Source organism: Apodemus sylvaticus, chromosome 23 (assembly GCF_947179515.1).
Source record: "Apodemus sylvaticus chromosome 23, mApoSyl1.1, whole genome shotgun sequence".
In the NCBI taxonomy this organism is placed as follows: Eukaryota; Metazoa; Chordata; class Mammalia; order Rodentia; family Muridae; genus Apodemus; species Apodemus sylvaticus.
Window position 1 is genome coordinate 45,791,808 of NC_067494.1, and position 21,274 is coordinate 45,813,081.

The following is a 21,274-nucleotide window of genomic DNA, read 5'->3' on the forward strand; positions in this document are numbered from 1 at the left end:
AAGATGGTGATTGTCTTCAGCTAGTGCCTGTTCCTACCACTCGTGGAGAAAACCACCTTTCCTGAACTCTAAGAGTTATTTTGTTTCAAAATTACTAGACGATCTTGGTCTATAGTCAAGGGCCTGTCTGACCTCTTCCAGCAACTGCAGTGGGTAAGTAAACTAAAGCTGTGTCTGTAAGTTAAACCTTCAGCCAATTCAGCCACATGACAGACTGCCCCTCCTCAATACGGTCTGTGTGGCAGACTGAAGATGAGGTGTTCCTTGCACCCGAGTGTGAAGCTGTCTTCTACAAGAGCATGGCTGAGCTGTGCTTGCAGACTGGACAGGACAGAGTGTGTCTAAGTGTGTTGGCTCCCTCTTGGGCTAAAATAGCTTTCTGGTAGAGAAGTTCAAAACACAACACATTGAGTTAATAAGATTATTTAAGCTAAGTATCATGGCACCCATCTACAACCCTGACATTTGGGACGCTGAGACAGGAGGATTGCAATTTTGAGGTCCAACCTAGGGCTATGGAACCCCTATCTCAAAAAAAAAAAATCAAAGTTCACACAAACATCCTGTGGATGAAAAAAATATCCTCAGTGACAATTCGGTCTTCATGCTTATCCTATAAGCATGGTATTTCCATTTTACTTGCTTAAATTTTAGCCTATACACGTGTGGTGACATGTATAGGAAAGGTGGTTTTCTCCATGAGTGGTAGGAACAGGCACTAGCTGAAGACAATCACCATCTTGAGCATCTTTGTAGAAATCTCAGCAGATGCGGTTTGGAGGCCGGTGGTTGGGAGCAGTTGATACTAGGACTTTTGCATGTGGGCCCCTCTTACAAGGACCTGATTTACTTATCTATTTATTTACTTACTTATTTCTTTGCTTTGTTTTTTGAGACAGGGTTTTATTGTGTAGCCTTGGCTGTCCTAGAACTCATTCTGTAGGCAAGGCTGGGTTTCAAACTCATAGATCTGCCTGCCTCCCAAGTACTGGGATTAAAGGCCACTCTCTGCAGACACCACCACTTGATTTTTTTTTTTTTTTTTTGGATTTGGTTTTTTGAAGACAGGGTTTCTCTGTATAGCCCTAGCTGTCCTGGAACTCACTCTGTAGACCAGGCTGGCCTCGAACTCAGAAATCCGTCTGCCTCTGCCTCCCAGAGTGTTGGGATTACAGGCGTGTGCCACCATCGCCCGGCTACCACCACTTGATTTTAAGAGAACCTTTTAAACAGACAATATTTCTGTACCTCTAGGAAGACATGCTGTGGGGGTCACGACCCAAACCACCTGTCAGGGAGCAAGGTCAAAGGTCAAACTCAGATCTCCTTCCCCAGGACTAGGTTTCTCCATCGTCACCACACGTGTATAAGCTAAAATTTAAGCAAGTAAAATGGAAATACCACTGTCAAGCGCAGCCTGGACACACATGCATGGTCCACACTGACTCCTGAGAGTCTTTAGTCTTCAGTATCCAAACTGTGGCCCTGAGGCTCCTTAGTGCGGTGTCAGTTAGCTGGAGGGAACGGAGATACAGAGAACAGCTGGGTAGGGTGAGGCTGGAGGCTTGTAGCGGATCAGATCACCAGCCCCATGTCCTGCAGCAAAGTTGTGTGTGTGTGTGTGTGTGTGTGTGTCCCCACCTGCATGTGCACAGTGCCCACAGAGGCCAGAAGGCATCCAATCTCTTGCAGTGGGGGTTGCAAGCAGTTGTGATCTACCTGATGTAGATGCTGGGAACTGAACTAGTGGTCTCCTGTAAAAGCAGCAAGTTCTCTTAACCACTGAGTGTTTCTCCACCCCCAAGAGGGCTTCCTGGACTTCTTGTACTATGGTTTTATAGAATAAAAACCTGAACAATCTTCTTTCCAAACAATTGCTGTCAGTCGACCGCTGTGGTGGTTTGACTATGACAGGTTCCCCATAAGACGTTCATGGTGCTCATTCCCTGGCTGCCAGCATTATTGGAGAGATTGTGGGCCATTTGAGAAAGCAGTGCCTGGCTGTTGGCAGTATTGTCCCCAGGGATGGGGCTCTGAAGTTTCCCCTGGGTTCAGCTGATCTCAGCTTCCTGGTCATCCATGATGGGAACCGCCTCACCACAGGCTGTCTCCGACGTGAGCATCATGCCCTCCCCACCGCGGTGGACCCAGAGTCACAAGAAGTACGTATTCTGTTCCATTGTGTCTGATGTTTTGGTCCTAGTGACGTCGAAGTAACTAACTCACACTGATCTTGCTAACCTGACCCCTTCCCTGAGTCACTTTGATTCCGTGTTTTTTTTTTTTTCTCCCAAGATGCACCAGGAAGGCGGGAATCAAGAATGTTTTTGTTGTACGTTCTTCACATGAAATTAGGTAGGCGATGTAAAAGCATTATTTCTCAAGTAGTAAGAATTTTAAAATGCAGGTCACTCCAATTGCTTCCTTAAATGGCTATTTTACTGCTAAACAAAAACAACAGTGGGGCACACACCTTTCATCCCAGCACTTGGGAGGCAGAGGCAGGCGGATTTCTGAGTTTGAGACCAGCCTGGTCTACAGAGTGAGTTCCAGGATAGCCAGAGCTACACAGAGAAACCTTGTCTTGAAAAACAAAACAAAACACAAAACAAAAACAACAACAAAAACAACAACAAAGGACTGTAATGTAGTAGACAAGAAACATTTTTCCCTTAACAGAGAAAAAAAATTGCATTGAAAAAATGCATTTTTCACACTGGGAGGACCTCTTACCTGTGTCCCCTGGCATGCCCCACTGTCCTGGTCAGTAGTGGCCTGCATCCTAATCTTCCTTCTCCTGGGAGCAGCTGGCGGGCACGGCCTGCGATTCATCACTGGGGAGAGAGACTAGAGGGTTACCAGCAGCCAAATTTATACCTGTATAAATGTTCATTATACAAAGTGTGAATTTGTGTTGAGATGGCCTGCTTAAGGTTAAAAATCCAGCTCAGGGCTTGAGCAGACTGCTCCCTTGGGCCTAAAACTGGAAAGTTACAAGCTTTTAATCTATACAGGACTTACTTTTGAATTTCGGCATTTATCTATCTAATTGGTATATCTAAATGATATTGGATATTTTTATATGTGGAGCTAAGTGTGGCATCCCATGTCTGAATCCCTGGTACCCAGGAAGCTTAGGGGAGACTGCTAACGGAAAGGGCAGGAGTTTGAGAGAAGCTTGCTATGCAACATACACACAGAGACCTTGTCTTTCAAAATGCTTGACGTCATAGAGCAGGGGCAGCCAGTGGCAGACTGCAAGTTTGAAGTCAGCCTGGGCAACCTAGTAAGACTGCCTGGAAATGGTTATTGTTGTTGCAATTGCTTTTGTTTGGGCTTTGCTTCAAATAAAGAGCAGAGGGTATAAGTGTTAGAATAGTTGTCCAACGTGCTTGTGAACCTGGGTTCAATTGAGAGCTCCTGGGTCCAATTGACATGCAATAAAAAAGATGCCACTGTTTTGTATGTGTCTGTGTGTGTGTGTGTGTGTGTGTAGGTGTATGTGGGGCTGTGTATATATGTGTGTGCAGGTGTGCATGCATGCCTGTGTGTGTGTGTGTGCACAAGTATACAGGTTTGTGTGAAGGCTAGAGATTGTTATCCTGTCTGCCTTAATCATTCTCCACCTTAAAAAAATAGTCTCCCACTGCCCAAGAGTTGACCAGCCTTGCTGGGCAGCCAGCTCTCTGTCTCCTTGATGTGGGGATTACATGTTCCTCTCCACTGCTGGCTTTTACATGGATGCTAGAGATTTTTTTGCTTTTTACTTTTTTGAGACAGGGTTTCTCTGTATAGCCCTGGCTGCCCTGGAACTCACTCTGTAAACCAGGCTGGCCTCGAACTCAGAAATCTGCCTGCCTCTGCCTCCCAAGTGCTGGTATTAAAGGCGTGCGCCACCACTGCTGATGCTAGAGATTGACCTGAGAACTTCACGCTTACATAGCACGCTGAGCTGACTTCCCAGCCCCACATGGCTCTTTTTAAAATATAGGTAATCGCTAAGGGCCAAGAGCAGCTTTGACTGCAGATACACTTCTAAACTGGCCTTGGAAATTACACATTTTATCCTTACACAAAGGTGTTTTCAACAATGAAAACAATTTGCCTACTCTAACTAGTGCGGACGCTTTAAACCCTTTGCCCAAGCTGCATGGCTATGTGTGTTCATCCAGAAAGGCTTAGGGCCTCTGAGTTCTCCCTCACACTTCAGTCCCCACGTCACACTGACAGAAAGCTAGGCCACCGTGTACCAGCTGGGTCACCTCCCTGGAGCTTCAGGAAGAAACTGTGCTGCCTTCAGGGCAGGGCACCCTCTGACACAGGCCAAGGATCCTTCCCTCTAAGACGCTGTGCATTTGTCACATGCTTGGCTCTTAGCAAGAGGCCAACAGTCAATAGTTATAGTAAGGAATCTCTTCAGTGTGAGAGACAGGCCCCGGCAAGATCCAAGGGAAAAACTATGTAAGTCTACTTAGCAGGGACTCCGTTCCCAAACAGGGCCAACTCTGCTGACTCATCAGGAGAAAGGGCATCACTGGTACCCATTTTATCAAAAACAAAAACAAAAACAAAACAAAAAAACCAAACCTTTGTTGTGTTAATACAATTTTTAGAAATCAGTACAGCTATAAAATCTCTACCCACAGCTATCTTGAGAGCACAACCCAGAAGACAAACAGATCACTGTGCTGTTTTCTAGAACTGCATTGCTGTGGAAGGAACAAAGATCCCCCCAAGGCAGGATTTCTTCCCCCCCCCCCATCGGGAAGAAATATACAAACACTTAGATTTTATCTTCTGCAGCTTTGCTTTAGCTTGCACTCCAAGAGCTTCCTCCTGAACCAGTTTCCAGAAATCCTCGTAGTCGCTCATGTTCTTCAAGATCCCGCGTTTGGTCAGCTCGTTTTGCAACCCTGTGATCTTATGTCCAAAGAGAGCAAGCACACAGATAAACACATACTGCGGGACGACATTTGAGATGGCTGACCGGAAGCCAGAAGCCAAGCGAAAGCGTAATCAGAGTGTGACTTCTGGGTAACCTTGGCTTACTCAGCTCAGGCTGACTGCCAAGAGGGACCCAAGAATTCATACCACACATCACGCGTTTGAAGTTTTCTCTCCCTGAATTCTGTGCATTCGCTTACATTTTAACAATTAAGGGGACCAACCAGAAGGCAGGCAGCCCCAGAGTTCTATTTTGTTTTTGTTTTTGTTTTTTTTAAGCTAATCAATAACAACCCGAAGTTAACACTGGGAGATGCTTGGCTGGGAGGAGGGCTGGTCTGAAGGCAACCTGAAGAAGTGAGCTTCTAACATTACCTGTCCTCTGTGACCTCCACCCTCTACCCTAATTGTCACCTAAGAGCATGCTTGCGGTGATGCTGATTTAGCAGAAAGGAAACCTTGGGATGTTTCCTCTTCCAAATATAGTTCTGCTTTGTAGGTATGGGGTCCATCTCTAGGGCCACTCTTAGAGGAGTCTCAGACAAATAGAGGACCTGCTGCCTCCAACACTGGTGTGGGGAGAAGCCTCTGAGGAACCCGGGGACTTAGAACTTGGAGGCGGCCAGTTTATGAAAAGGCAAAAGTGAAATTATATTTAGCAACTTTCCCCACCCACCCAATGGGCTATTACTTGTCTCCGACCATATATTTTTAAAAATTAACAGTCTGGTAAATGATAAAGGACCTAAGTTTCATTCCATGTTCCCACACCCTTAACTTGTTTGTTTGTTCCTATAGCCTGTGTGCTCAAGTTGAGGTTTTCAAGCCTAAATCTGCCTAGACAAACTCATTTTCTGTCTGTCACCACAATTTAATCCATTGCTGCCAGCGTTCTTACTCTGATGCTAGCATCTTTACTAACCAAAGTAATATACTTTCCTCTACCTATACAACCTGTCAAAGCTACTTAAGATTCCCATTCCTATCCTCTCTTGACTATTGCTCTCCTATCTTGCACTCAATCTTGTCAGAAGTTTGTTATTAAATTTAAGACAGACAGAATTCCCAAATTCCCTAGCTTCTCCCAGGAGGTCTCAGAAGAAAGATATGGACACCGCCACAGGATGCTGCCTAAAAGAGTGCAGTAGACAAGACCAGATACCTTGAGTCAAATGATTTAGCTAAACAAAGGTAAGCCATTTCTCATGTCATGGGTATCCATCCCACAGAGAAAAAAGCCCTGCATCTTCTGTGCTTGAAAATCAGATTGACAGCCAAAGCCGCCGTGGAGACCAGAGACCACAGAGAACTGCTGGCTACTGGAATCTGTCACTTTTTACCAACAAAAAGTACCACTTACTATCCTGGGTGGCTTTTATATGTGATTCTAAGCACCAAGCAACCAAACCCACAGCTGTTTGACAGAAAGGCCATTCCAAAGTCACTCTCTGTACAGAGATTAACTCCTGGACTTCTTGGGAAGCCTCGGGTAAGGGAATCTCTTCTAGAAGCTGGCAGACACAGAGCTTAGCTGGAGTTCATGACTACTGTGAAATATAATGTAGCAAGGAGGTACCTGGTGGGCCCATGCCAAGGGATAGCCCTGAGAAATTATGCCAGGCAACAGGTCTGGTATAAAGGGGCCTTATTGGGGGGGGGGGGAAGTAGTGACCTGGGAAGGGGTAGAGGCAGGAATCAAACCTGGAGGACACACAGAGAGGTACAGGGACGGTGAGAAAGGGGACTCAGGGGACAGAAGAAAGGGGCGGAGAGACCGCCAAGAACAGAAAGAGCTGGGTCATCTCTATATACATAGCCCCCTGTGGCGCACCTGGCATCAGGCAGATGATGGCTTAAGTCACTGCAAGGTCCCGGAGAGGAACCTACAGGAATGGCCTATAAACTAACACTGCACCTGGCATAAGAGATCTTTGGGTTTGATCTGATTTGTGGTGGGACAAGCGAGCAGGCTCTCCTGCAAAACTATGTGGCCTGAGATTTAACAAATCCAAGAGTAAAAATAAAATCCGGCCGTGCACTGCCCCGTAGCCACGGGTTGGCTAGAGTTCATTCGTTTGTTTTTGGGTGACCAATATGCATCTTACAATCCACAGACACCACCCCCCCCCCCAATCTAATATCTGAAGCAGAAATGGGAGGCGCGGTTAAGCTGGTTTTCTGTGGAGAGGATGGACTACCTCAGATTCAGGCTGTGTCTTTCTAAAGGAAGAACTCTTACCCCCTCTGCAGGAAGTGATTAAAGGACCAGAGCTGGGGTTTGGGGGTCCCTGCTTACTCGAGCCTTAGAACCTTGGAGAGGTTCACGGTGTGAAGAGCTTGGGTAGAGGTGTCGGGTCTCTCTCCCCTCTGCCTGTTGGGCAGGTGATTGGCGGTTGTCTCTGGTGAGGGGATTTATGACAAATGCCTGCCTGGCACAGCACAGCAGGGATCAGGTCCCCCTTTCCCAGGCCTTTGGGATGCACAGTGTACTCCAGGAGTACATGCGGATGTCCCGGCTTACCAGGTAGGCGTTGGACCTGGGAGGGAACCCGGTTGAGGCCTTGGGCAGAGATGCTGGCCAAGCTTCGGGCTGCGGCTGCGCCTGCAAAACCAGCAAAGAAAGGTGGTGAGCCAGGCGAGCGGTGGCCAGGAACAAAGCCTCGGGCAAAGGAGAAGTAAACAGGCAACCACAGGACGCCATTAAGCAGAGTGGGCGCTAATGAGTGCGCGGCGGGGCCCTGCGAACCCGCCCCCGCCAAAACCACCGGGGACTGCCTCGCCGGGCAATTTGGAGCCCAGAGCCCCGCTGGCAGGCTATAAAGCTGTTTGTAGTCTCCATCGGCTCCCCCTTCAAGTTTGTGTCGTTAGGGAAGAGGAGGAAAGACATCGGATGCTGTGATCTCCTCTCAGGACCTGCAGTTGCGGGGGCGGTGGGGGGGGGCAGATGGGGTTCCAACTCCAAGGTAAAGGACTGCTTGCCTCCCACCCCACCCCCAACACACCCTTTGCTAGCCGTGGCAGGAGACCAAGGGTGTTAGGTCTACCTTCCAGAGTGTTTTGAAACGGTTACTCCTTTTAAAAGAAGTCATTTGACTTCCCAAACGTTCTTCAGAGTTTCCGCCAAGTTGTAAATCATGCCTTTAAGTTGCTTAAAGGAGCTTGTCCAAGATATTTCAAAATGCTTACCGCTGGGCTGGAATTCTTCCAGGGCAGTCCCAGACTCTTGCTAACGCCATAGGGGCCGCCCAACTTCTAGCGCACATTTCGAGCATCCTCAGGGATGCGGGTCCTCGCATCTTCTTGTCCTTACAGCAGCGACGCCTAGCGGCTATCCTTCGCACCTGCCATTCCCGGTCCTGGGTACCCAGAACCTTAGACAACCTCACAGGTCCTTGTCAAGGACATTTCCCAAGGCCACACACACAGAGAAAGGTTTAGGAATGCCCAGGCTTCCTATCGCATCTGAGATAGTTCAGGAAGTGTAGGGGGAAATCAGTTGAGGATAAGTTTCAGGAAGTCTTTAGATGTATGTGCAAATGTCTTAGAATCGCTTAAAACTTGTTTATGATCCTTTACAAGAAGATAGGGTGTATCATATAAGTAGATCACAGTAAACAACTTAGATGTATTTAAAGAGTCACAACAAATCACTTTAAACGACCCCAGTGGGAACTGTGGTAAAGAGTGGGTGTCTCCTGGGGTTCCTGAGTGAACCAGTGCACACATACCTTGCTGGGGTCCCTGAGTGTGTGCACACATATATGTGCACACACGCCTTCACTTTCATTTCTGTCAATTCATTTTGCTCAATGAAAATAAATTCAAGAATATTTTCATTTGTATATTTCATGTGCCATGCACTGAACATTATAACAGCATAGTACCAGTTTGTAATGGGACTCCTGGCATTAATTTTAAATGAACTAGCAGGAATTTAATACAGGACACACACACACACACACACACACACACACATTCTTTTGGTCCTGAATCTACAACTTAGATTTCTTGGATTCAGTGCCTTCTTCAGCCCCTAATGTAGCTAGGAGATGTAGTTCCTAGTAATTTTACTTAAGACATCACAGTACAGGTGTGTGGTTTGTAATAACTTAGAGATCTTAAAACATCAGATTCCCTACCTCACCCCCATGCAAACTTACAGTGGCCATAATCTCCCGAGGTCTGTGTCCATGTGACCAGGCAAGGAATGGAAGACTAACCACTGTCCAAGGGTGTGTACCCCGCCTTCTCCTCCCCCTCTTCTCCTCTGGATTATGTAGTTCTGACAGGTTCCTTCTCGCTCATTGTGAGAACTGTGTCAGAACAATGCAGGGCAGCCGGAGACTCTTCCTTACACAAATCTCAGGTCTCCTTGGAGATTCTCCTTTATTGTTTGAGGACAGTCACACTAATTCCTCAGAATTCTCCACATTAGATCCTCCACCTCAAAAGAAGTTCAGTAGCCTGATGGTTTGCTGGCTTACATCTGTAACCAGAACTTTCAAAGCCTCTATACCACACCCTGTACTTCATTTCCAGGACTCACACCTGAAAGGAAAGTTAAATCCATCCACAGGATAATGAAAATTCAAGTACCATGGGAAATTTCAGCTCCCAGCTGTTATAAATATTAGTATCTATATGCTATTATTTTTATGGGGTTTTTTGGGGGGGTTGATTTGGTTTTTTCGAGACAGGGTTTCTCTATAGCCCTGGCTGTGCTGGAACTCACTCTGTAGACCAGGCTAGCCTCAAACTCAGAAATCTGCCTGCCTCTGTCTCCCAGAGTGCTGGGATTACAGGCGTGCGCCACCACTGCCTGACACGCTATATTTTTATAAAGTAAATTCTGCAATGCAAAGTTTGACTCTTTCAGTAATATATATTATATATAATATATGTTATATGCTATATCCTATATGCTATATGTTACATGTTTCATTTTACACATTAATTATTATATTACATATTACATATTATATATTACACATTACATATTATATATATATATATATATATATATATATTTGTTTTGAGAGTTGTTTTTGTTTGTTTGCTTGTTTGTTCCTTTTGAAGACAGGGTTTCCCTGGCTGTCCTAGAACTCTGAATATCAGGCAAGCCTCAAACTCAGAGACTACCCTGCCTATACCTCCCAAGTGCTGGGATTAAAGGTGTGTGCCACAACCACACACCTGACTCATTCAATATTTTAAGAAAATATTTACCATAGAAACAAAGAAAGAAATGAATAAATACAAAAAAATTTAAAGATCTTTTTCTGCTGTGGTAAAACTTGGAAAGTTAGAAACTTTCCAAAAACTTGGAAAAAGTTAGAAAAATAGTTGGTGCTGGCAGTGGTAAGAAAAGTAGCCGGAGCAGTGGTGGTGCACGCCTGTAATCCCAGCACTTGGGAAGCAGGGGCAGGCGGATTTCTGAGTTCAAGGCCAGCCTGGTCAACAGAGTGAGTTCCAGGATAGCCAGGGCTACACAGAAAAACCCTGTCTTGAAAAAACCAAATCCAAAAAACAAAAACAAACAAACAAAAAACAAAAAAAAAAAAAAAAAAAGATAAAGAAAAGCAGGAGGGCAGAGGGTGGGGCTGGAGAGATGTTCAGCTGCAGAGAGAGTGGGAGTGGTCCCTCGCCTTCAGAGACCTCGAGTTTCCTAAGCCCACCACTGGCAGCTCACAACCTGTTACTCCAGCTCTGGGAAACGTGGTCCCCTCTTTTGGCCTCCAAGGGCACTCATACATGCACACACTCACACACGAGTACATATAAAATCTTCCTAAAAGCCAGAAGTCAGGACAGCAGTCCTGTGATGTCAGGTAGATACGCTCTTTAACCTGCTCGTGAAGCAGGTGTCTATGGTGAGACTCGTGATTTCCCACTGATTTAACTGGATCCTGCATCCCAAACTGGAACTTCAGCTAAGATTAGAGGTAGCTAAGATTAGAGGTGACGATTTCTTTCCATTGTAAACACAGCTACACAGGCTGTGGTCTGCGGTCTTTTGGGGTGATAACCTGTTTTACATCATGGACAAGCATGATTCAGCCTTTCTCTTATTGACCACGCCGTAGTCTTCATATACCAACTCCTTTAAACTCCTCTTCTCATTTTCATTGGTTCTCTCAGAGTCTTGTACAATGCATTTGGATCATTTTTACCCACCCCCCTTTCTACCTACCCAGTTTTCTGTGGTTTTATTTTTTTGTATGTTTGTTTTAAAATTAAAAAAAAAGTTTTGAAAGATTTATTTATCTGTAAGTAAATGTATATGTAAATTACGTGTAAATTTATATGTAAGTACACTGTAGCTATCTTCAGACACACCAGAAGAGGGCATCAGATCTCATTATGGATGGTTGTGAGCCACCATGTGGTTGCTGAGATTTGAACTCAGGTCCTTCGGAAGAGCAGTAGGTTCCCTTAACCACTGAGCCCACTCTCCAGCGCCCTATATGTTTGTCAAGTACGCTTTGCCCATACACTCACAGTGTTATGACATTCACTAGAAGGTGGTCTCTCCACCAGGGGCCACACCCTTTGTCTTGGTTAGGGCTTTACTGCTGTGAGAAGACACCATGACCAAGTCAACTCTTATAAGGACAACATTTAACTGGGGCTGACTTACAGGTTCAGAGGTTCAGTCCATTATCATCAAGGAGGGAGCATGGCAGCATCCAGGCAGACACCGGGCTTGAGGAGCGTAGAGTTCCACCTCCTGTTCTGAAGGTGGCTAGGAGAAGACTGGCTTCCAGGAAACTAGGATAAGGGTCTTAAGGCCCACACCAAGAATGACACACTTACTCCAACAAGGCCACGCCTACTCCAACAAGGCCACACCTCCAACTAGTGCCATTCCCTTGGCCAAGCATATTCACATGAACCACACCCTTAAAACTGACTCTCTCTCTCTCTCCAAGCCAGGGTCAGCTGCGAGTAGCCCTTAGCTAGGGGTGGGAAGGACTACACGCTACCTCCTCTCCTCAGCGCTGTAATTTTGTCTGAGCCTGAGCTCTATGCACAGTCTCAACTGCTGTGGAGTCTTATGTGCAGCTGCCCTGCTGTATCCAGAATGTATTGTTTCCTTGTAGTCATCCATCCCTATGGCTCCCATAATTGTTCTGCTCCTCCTCCTTGGGTGGAAGGGCTGTGATGGAGGCATCCCACCCAGGGTTAGGCCTTTCAGAATGTCTTATTCTCTGCACATTGGTCAGCAATAGGTGACTATTAATTGATTACCATCTACAGCTGATAAAAGCTTCTCTCGTGATAGCTGACCAATCCACTAATCTATGGGTGAATTTCCAAAGGAAAGTTAAATACTATGTCTCTGAAGCCCATGACCTGTCTAGCTACAGGTGCTTGGCTCTGATAATGGGGTTTGGATTGGTGGATTAGGACTTAAATCCAATCAGAAAATGGTTGGTTACTCCCAGAACATTTGTGCAACTATTGCACCTGTGGGCAGGACTTGTTAGACCCGTTATTACCACAGCTCACAGCGTTCTTGGCTGGGTAAGGCTGACGACTCCTTTCTTCCTCTGTTAGCATGCATACCACTTTCCAACTCTATAAAAGCTATCCAGTAGGGATGAAGTTTCTAAGTTAGTACCAGCATGATTTCTCCATGATATATATATATGTGTGTGTGTGTGTGTGTGTTTCTTTTATGTATACGAGTGTTTGTTTGCACGTATGTAAGTATACCGCATGTATGCAGTCCCTATGGATGTCAAAGAGGGTTGTCAGAACCCCTGGAGCTGGAGTTAGAGATGGTTGTGAGTCACCATGTAGGTGCTGGGAATTGAACTTGGGACCACCACCAGAAGAATAGAGTGCTCTTAACTACTGAGATGTCTCCCTAGCCTCTTTCTGTGGTCTATGACTCGACTGTGGGGCATATTAGTGATAAGGTCTTACTGTCAAGTTCTGGAGGATGACTGAGAGCATTGGCTTAGTCTGTAGATGGTGGGTCCTAGAGCATCAGCCTGTACAGCCTGTAGTGTTTGTAGGTCCTAGAGTAATGTAATGTTTGTGGGTCTAGGGCTTCAATGACCAACAACTCCAAAGGAAAGTCAGCCTCAGCATCTAACTAATCCCCTTGGCAAATACTTTGTTGAATTAAATCTTTGCCGTGCATATTTTGTTAAAGATTTATTTATTGTACCATGTGTGTATGAATGTTTTACCAGCATGCATGCATATGCAGAGAGAATATCTTGTGTTTTGTATGGACGCATCATCTGTCAATCAAAAAGCCTACGGCCTATGGCTTAGGCAGGAAATAGAAGGTGGGACATCTGGGAGGAGGAAGGATTCTGGGATAGAGCCAGGTGCAGGAAGATGGAGAAGATGAACACGTGGTTACCTGAGCACAGGTAACAAGCCACGTGGCAGAATGTAGGATAAAATAAATAGGTTATCTTTAGTTATGATCTAGTCAGAGTAGAGTCTAGCATTTGTAAATATATTTTGAGCTTGAGTCTTATTTCTGGGGGCATGGGCCCTGGGAGGAAGAACCAGGCCTAAGTTCTACAAAATGGTGCTCAACTTACAGCAGTTAGAACCCAAGTTTACAGCCTGAAAAGGCCAGAGTAAAAGGCTGGAAGAAGTGAGGCTAGCAGGACAAGATGATGAACAATAACTTTCATGTGGAATTGCTCCAACTGTGGCAAGCTAGCCACCAGTCAAAGAAAATGTCCTAACTTCATCTATAGACAAAATGCTGTCCAGAAAAGACAGACACAGGGAAGTCAACTGCCTAACTCTGTCTGCCAAGACAGAGTAAGAAAGTCCTTCATAATCCCTGCTTCACAAAAGGTCAGTCAGATATTCTGGGCAGAAGATAGATGCTCTCCCATAATAGAGAATACTGCGGTCTGTCCAGGCAGTCAGCTGTCTCTGTCATTTCTATCATTTCTGAAGCAGTGTCCCAGGACTTCCTACATACTCAGGTAGTAGTTATTCCTTCTCACGGCTCTGATGAGGTTGAAGACTAGAGAGTCATAGTGTTACTATAAGCTTAAATTGTTTAGGATTTGAAAAGATGTTTTTAAGTTTAAGAAAGTACTTTTAAATTAATACTACAAATTAGGATAGAAATTGATTTAGATGCAGAACTGTAAGTTCACCAAGATAGGATAGATAATAGAAATTTTTCCTTGATTGCCAAATACCACAGATTGGACATTATAAATGTATATCATATCTTATAGTTTTCATACTTGTTTCATAATAATTATAGTTGTATTCGATTTATATGATAAAGGGAGCCTTTTATTGGACTAAAAAGGGGAATTGTAGAGAGAATATCTTGTGTATTGTGTATGGATGCATCACCTGTCAATTAAAAAGCCTATAGCCTATGGTTTAGGGAGGAAATAGAGGTGGGACATCCTGGAGAGAGAAGGAATTCTGGGATAGAGTCAGTTGCAGGAAGATTACCCTGGGAAGATGTGTGGAAATGAACACAGGGTTACCTGATCACAATAGCCAATCACACTGTAGAATGTAGGTTAAGAATAAATGGGTTATCTTTAGTAATGATCTAGTCAGAACAGAGCCTAGCTATCTGGCCAAGGTATTTATAACTGTATTTTGAGTCTGAGTCTTATTTCTGGGAGCATGGGGCTGGGAGGAAGAACCAGGCCTAACTTCTACATGCATACGTACTATGTGTACACCCGCTGGCTCTCCTGGATCAGCAGTTATAGATGATTGTGAGTCACCATACAAATGCCGGGAATCAAACCCAAGTTCTTTGCAAGAGCAACAAGCGTTCTTACCCTCTAAGACATCTCTCTCCAGTCCTTGTCATGTTTAGTCTGCGGGAACTGTTTTCAGCTTTGTGAGCAGTGACAATTAGAGACATTAGAATTGCAAGGTGGTTTCACATCACAGTGTGTTGATTCTGCTTCCTTATCCCTGGGTTCTCTTTCAGGTACCGCCAAGGGAGAAGGAGATTAAAGGCCCACTCCCCGCAGCGCAGGCTATACAGCTTAAAGCCGTCTGTTACTGTTAGGGTAACAATGTATCTGATGCTGTTTTTTTTTCTTTTTAACGATTTACTTATTTATTATATATAAGTACACTGTAGCTGTCTTCAGACACTCCAGAAGAGGGAGTCAGATCTCTTTATGGATGGTTGTGAGCCACCTTGTGGTTGCTGGGATTTGAACTCAGGACTTTTGGAAGAGCAGTCAGTGCTCTTAACCGCTGAGCCATCTCACCAGCTTCCTGATGCTCTTTTTGTAAATAGAGAATATTCTTTGAGATTTTACTCAATATTTTTGTATACTAGTATCAATTCAATTGTAAGAACTAGCATGTTTTCACATTTACTGATTTGTTTGTTTGTTTGTTTGTTAGGTTTCTCTGTGTAGCCCTGGCTGTCCTGGAACTATCTGTGTAAACTAGGCTGGCCTGGAACACACAGAGATCTGCCTGCCTCTGCCTCCCAGTGACAGGACTAAAGGTGTGAGCCCGCACTGCTTGGCTCCATTTACATTTAAGTTTTTTCACATTTTTACATTTCATTGGCTTTCTTAAAATAGGAAAGATGTTTTCATCACATACCAAAGTCTTCATAATGTTCTTTGGGGAAGCCTAAAATACTATCCCCAACAGGCAAAAATAAGCATCCCTTCCAACATTTAAATGAGCAAATTGAAATTTTGCTTTTGGGGGCTGGAGAGATGGCTCAGCAGCAAAGAACACTGACTGCTCTTCCAGAGGTCATGAGTTCAATTCCCAGCAACCACATTGTGGCTCACAACCATTTGTAATGGGATCTGATACTCTCTTCTGGTGTGTCTGAAGAGAGAAATAATGTACTCACATACATAAAAGAAATAAATCTTTAAAAAAAGAAAAAGAAAATGTGCTTTTGGTACTTGAAAACTTACCCACTTAAAAACTGATTAAAAACAGCTTTGGTCCTTTGGGAGCCTGCAAGGTTGCTCAGTGAATAAGGTGCTAGCTGCAGACACTCACTATCCGAGTCTCATCCCTGGGACTCACAGGTTGGGAAGGGATAACCCACTCCCCTAAATTGTCCTCTGACCTCCACCTTAGTACCACGGTCCATGTGCATGCACACACACACACACACACACACACACACATACACATGAAAATAAATACATACACTAAAAAATATCTATCATCCCATCGGTGGTTAGGATCCAGTGCATGGAGCCGCCAAGCTGGGAGAGGGCCCTGGCTCCATACTACTCCCTTCTCTGCCTCTGACTATCCCAGGCTTGTAGTGTATACTGGACTCTCGCTGCTCTCCCAGGGGTCTAGAGCTGTCTCAGAGGGTGCTGTGGGGTGCAGAGGCCCCAGGTCACCTGGGTGATGGTGACGTCCAGCCACCCGGCTAAGCTTCCCTATGGCAATGGTCTCAAGCGCGGTCACAGGTCACAACGGCCTGGCCTTCTCTCTCCCAGGCCCCTCTCCTCTGCCAATCTCCCTGTTCTCATCTCCCGAGCCTTTCATTTTGGCTGGATGGAGAAAAGTAAAGAACTGTGGAAAAGTGAAAACAGTTAAATTGATCCATTTGGCGGTGTTTCATTGCTTAATAAGTCTTCGAATAGCGCCTTCAAGTCAAAAGACTGGAGAGAGACATCGGTACAATGCACTACTGAGGAGATAACCCACTTAAAAACTGCAGCTGACTGAAAACAGAGTTTATTAAGGGTCTAAGAGATTTTCCTGCCGTTAGTATAATTAATTAAGAGATGAGCACAGGTTTGTGCTGTTCCTCTCAGTTAGATGGTAACACACAAACGCCTGTGACCCTTGGAGACAGGAGACCATCTGGGCTCTGTAGAGTTAGCTCTTGGGCCTAAAGAGACAGTTCCACAGTTAAGAGTATTATCTGCTCTTGCAGACAACCTTGGTTTAGTCCCCAACACCAAAAGGGAAGCTCACAAGGTCAGTTCTGGGGATCTGACACCTCTCCTAAGCCTCCATGAACACTGCATGACATGATATGCAAGTTCGTGTGTGTGTGTGTGTGTGTGTGTGGTGTGTGGTGTATGTGTGTATGGTGTGTGTGTGTGGTGTGTGTGTATGTGTGGTGTGTGTGTGTGTGTGTTCGTTCAGGCAAAACACTCATACACATAAAAATAAATCTTCATTCGAGTTAGTTCTGGCTTAGATGACATCCTAGGGCCAAGGATTGAACTCAGCAGAGAGTGTGAGCCTAAGCTTCAGGCCCTGAGATTTTACTCCTGGTTTTTATTCCCCCAAAATCCAAATCAATTAAAAAATATCAGAGTGGAAAAGCTCCTTCCTCTCACGCACTTAGATAGCCCTGGAGCCAACTCACTGCTCTTCCTCCAGCCTGACACCAGGGCCTTCAAACCCTGCACCTTCTTATTGGACAGTCACTCTAAGTACGTCCCCTGCAAAATGGCTGTGCGACACCTGTCTCTCAAAGGTCAAGCTTACGAATGTCTCTGAAGGTGGTGCCCACCATCATCACGCCGAAGTATCCAGGGAACATGTGACCTTTGAGTTTTGTTGCTAAAGTGGGCAGTGGGAGAGACTCAGAGACCATGCACCCCACAGTTGGTCCACAATCTCCCCGAATATACCAGCACCCCACCCCTGACACAGTGCATCTCAGCAGCAGGTGAAAGGCCAAGGAACCTTACATTTTCAAATACTAAAATTCAGATCTGGGCTCCAGGGTTTCACTGACATAGATCTCAAACTCTACTGAGGATTTTTACAAACAAATGCAGATGACCAACACCTGCAGTTAACCAACACAGCAAAATGAAGTAGGAGAAGGAATAGTACCAGGCCATCCTAGGGCTGTATAGCCAGACTGTGTCTCAAAGACAGACAGACAGACAGACAGACAAGAGTGCATATGCATCTGTACACAGACAGGCAGACAGATAGACAGACAGACAAGAGTGCATGTGCATCTGTACACAGACAGGCAGACAGATAGACAGACAGACAAGAGTGCATGTGCATCTGTACACAGACAGGCAGACAGATAGACAGACAGACAAGAGTGCATGTGCATCTGTACACAGACAGACAGACAGAGCAGGGCCTAATTAGCCCCTTTAAGGAGGAGACCTGTGAAGGACCCAGGCTGAGGTATACACACGCCATGAAAGTACCCGCCAAATCACTGCTAATTTGCAAAACAGCAGATGGCTTTACTGAGCAAAAATGGTTGAATATTATTCCAAAAAGTAATCAATTATGACGCTGTTCATTCAAAATATCCAGGTTGTGATTTCACCTTCTCATAGCTGCTGACAAAGTCCTAGACTGTCTGTCTTTGCTGGAAAGCAAAAAAAAAAGGGGGGGGGGAGGGTGGATATATTTTAAAAGTTTGTGGCATTTCAGAAATGTATTTGGTTTTTATTTTATTTGTTGTTGTTCACTTGCTTTGTAAAAATGAGGTCACTAACAAGTTGTTATAACTTTATGTCTCGAATAAATCTGTCTCAGAAGCAAACTGTAGCTCAAATAAATCATTTTGGTGCCTTGGAAGCATTAACCATTTGTCTGTCAACTGTGTCTGCTGGGGGCAATTATACTCTTAAAGCACGCACACCCGAGTCCCTTCTTTCCCGTCTGTATCCTCCGTGGGTAGCACTTAAAAACACAATCATGGATGATGGAATTTCCAGCAGGAAACCCACTCTTTAATACCCACAAATATTTCGTTAAAGATATCATACATATATTTATGGGAATATTATTGGGAGCATACAATATTTTAGTAATTATTACACACACGCCACAAACCCGTAAACACGACTTGAGCGTTAATTATAGATTCCAGACAAAACACAAACCCTTTGTAGCTCCTAAATTCCCCATGGATATATATGAGAATCTCACCTTCAGCCTTAGAGAGGGATCTGGATCCCAGAAAGGGCTGGTGGGCTGCACTCAGCTGTCGGGGGATGTGTGTTTGGGGGCTGTGTTTGGGGGGGGGTTGGGGGGCTCACTTTAAAATGGAGATTCCCTTTCTTTTTAGGAAGGAAACTGAGGAAGTTGTTTCAAAACAAAATAAATGTTCAGGCTGGAGCTTGGAAAGGGTGTGAAGGAGAGCCCTTTGATTTCCCAACTTGTGTATCTGGGCTCAGACCACATCTTATGTGCATACTAATCAAATGGTAATCCTAGGACTGCCGGCGTTTGACACGATGTCATCCTGTCAACAGAAGGGCAAGGGACTATTTGAATTCCAGCTAGGGAGGGTGGGTGGTGGTGGTGGGGTGGGAGATTCAGGGTCGGGTTTGGGAACCGACTCGGGCCTGGAGAGGCGCGAAGGGAGGAATTATTTCCATATCAATGACCTCTTTGAAAGGTGTGAACTTTGCCCTCTAAGCTTCCAGGTAAGGTACCTACCCACCCTGCGCTGGTAGAGGTTCCCAAACTTGAGGTCTCCACCCCAGGAGGCCCAGCAGCAGCTTGGGGGCCCCTGCTAGGAAAGGACCACATTAGCGTCCAGGGGGCCCAAGCGCTACTGTTCCCTCAGATGTGCAGAGCCTCAGTGTGGCCCCACCGATCCGCTGGTCGCCAACAACAGCCTCCAGCTCATCCTGTCCTCCTGCCAGCAACATCTGGAGGGGACCCTCAAGGTGAAGTGGCTGGGCTGGGAGGCTACAGACAGCTGTAGCTTGATTTTTGTGCCTTAGTGGCTCTTAGAGGGCTCTCCTGTACCAGACGGGACAAGCTCTCACACAGCTGACCACTGTGGGCCACAGTGGTCTTCAAGTTGTGTCTCCTGTACTTTAATTTAAAAAGAAAAAAAAAAGTTATGGGGCTGGAGAGATGATGGCTCAGTGGTTAAGAGCACTGACTGCTCTTCCAAAGTTCCTGAGTTCAAATCTCGGCAGCCACATGGTGGCTCACAACCATCCGTAATGAGATCTGATGCCCTCTTCTAGGGTGTCTGAAGACAGCGACAGGGTACTGGAGGGGAGCCCGGGAAAGGGAATAACATTTGAAATGTAAATAAAGAAAATATCCAATAAATGGGAAAAAAAAAGAAAAAAAAAGTTATTGTGTACTGTTACGAGTACTGTTCCAGATTGTTTTCCGTCACAAGCTAGAGTCATTTGGGGAGAGGAAATCTCAATTGAGAAAATACTCTCCACCAGATTAGCCTATGGTACATGTTCTTGCTTAAGGACTGATGTGGGTGGAGCTGCCCCCGGCTGGTGGTCCTGGGTGTTTTAAGGCAAACTGAGCTAGCGGTGGGGAATCAAGCCACAAGCAATGTTAGCATTTCCTCTAGGCTCTGCCTGACAGTTACCTAGCAACGGCCAGGTACAAGCCAGAAGCCAGGACTGCTCAGGGTAGATCCCTCTTCCTCTTCCCCTCCCCCTCCCCCTCCCCTTCCTCCTCCTCTCCCTTTAGTTCTCTCTCTTCACCCTTTCTCTCTCTGTCCTTCCCTGTCTCCTTCTTCCTCTGCCTCTCCTCCCTTCTCCAGACCCCCTTCCCAGGTCCCAAATAAATGTCCTTCTATACCTGGCCGGCACCTCGTGTGTGTGGGGGGGTGCCTCTGCCTGGGCCCGCTAAGGCACCCCCTCCCCTCCGGCCGCATCATACCGCGTTTTATAAAACACAACAAGCAGGACTCCTCTGTAGCGTATGTGCCAGTTCCTGCCTCCAGATTCCAGCTCTTACTTCATGCGATGGCTTCCCTAAGGGTCCCTAAAGGACCAACCCTTTAGTCCTCGAGTTGTTTGGGCCACGGTGTCTCAGCACGGCCATAGAAACGCTAACGACAGGAAGGTGTTTAACCAGCATGTGTATTTACACACCACCTGTCTTCCAGTTGTGGCAGAGACCACAAAGCGAGTGTCAGATGCCCCGGAACCCCAGTCAAGGATGGTTGTGAACCACCATGAGGATGCGAGGATGCTGGGACTCCAGGCCAGGTCCTCTGGGAGAGCGGCACTCTTAACCACTGAGCCATCTCTCCAGCCCTGTTTCTCTTTATTAAATAAGTGGTGTAAGAGTGTGTGTATGGGTGTGCACGCGCACGTGTGTGCTCCAGTGTGTATATGTGAAGGCCAGAGTCAACCCTGGGTGCTGTCCCTCAGGACACCGTCCACCTTGATTTTTGAGAGAGGGTTTCTCACTAGCCTGGAATGCACCAACCAGGCTAAGTTGGCAGCACAGTAAGCCTCAGGGGTCCAGCCTCTCCCCTTTCCCAAGGCTACAACCACAGGTGCGCACTCACACCTGGCTGCTCTATACAAGTTTAGGGGACAGAACTCAGATCCTTATCCTTGTAAAGAAAGCACTTTTGCTTTTACTTTTTACTTGTAAA

At 45.8% G+C, this 21,274-nt stretch overlaps 1 protein-coding gene across 1 annotated transcript in view; it reads right to left on the reverse strand.

The window, feature by feature from the left end:
• Positions 1-21,274, reverse strand: part of LOC127674075 (uncharacterized) — a 53,610-nt gene that overhangs the window by 30,260 nt on the left and 2,076 nt on the right. Inside the window, exons 2-4 of the mRNA XM_052169923.1 lie at positions 7,466-7,540; positions 4,782-4,920; positions 2,734-2,834 (exon numbers count right to left, since the gene is read on the reverse strand). Of these exons, the coding sequence (XP_052025883.1) occupies positions 2,734-2,834; positions 4,782-4,920; positions 7,466-7,540 (315 nt within the window). The remainder of the gene's footprint in view (positions 1-2,733; positions 2,835-4,781; positions 4,921-7,465; positions 7,541-21,274) is intronic.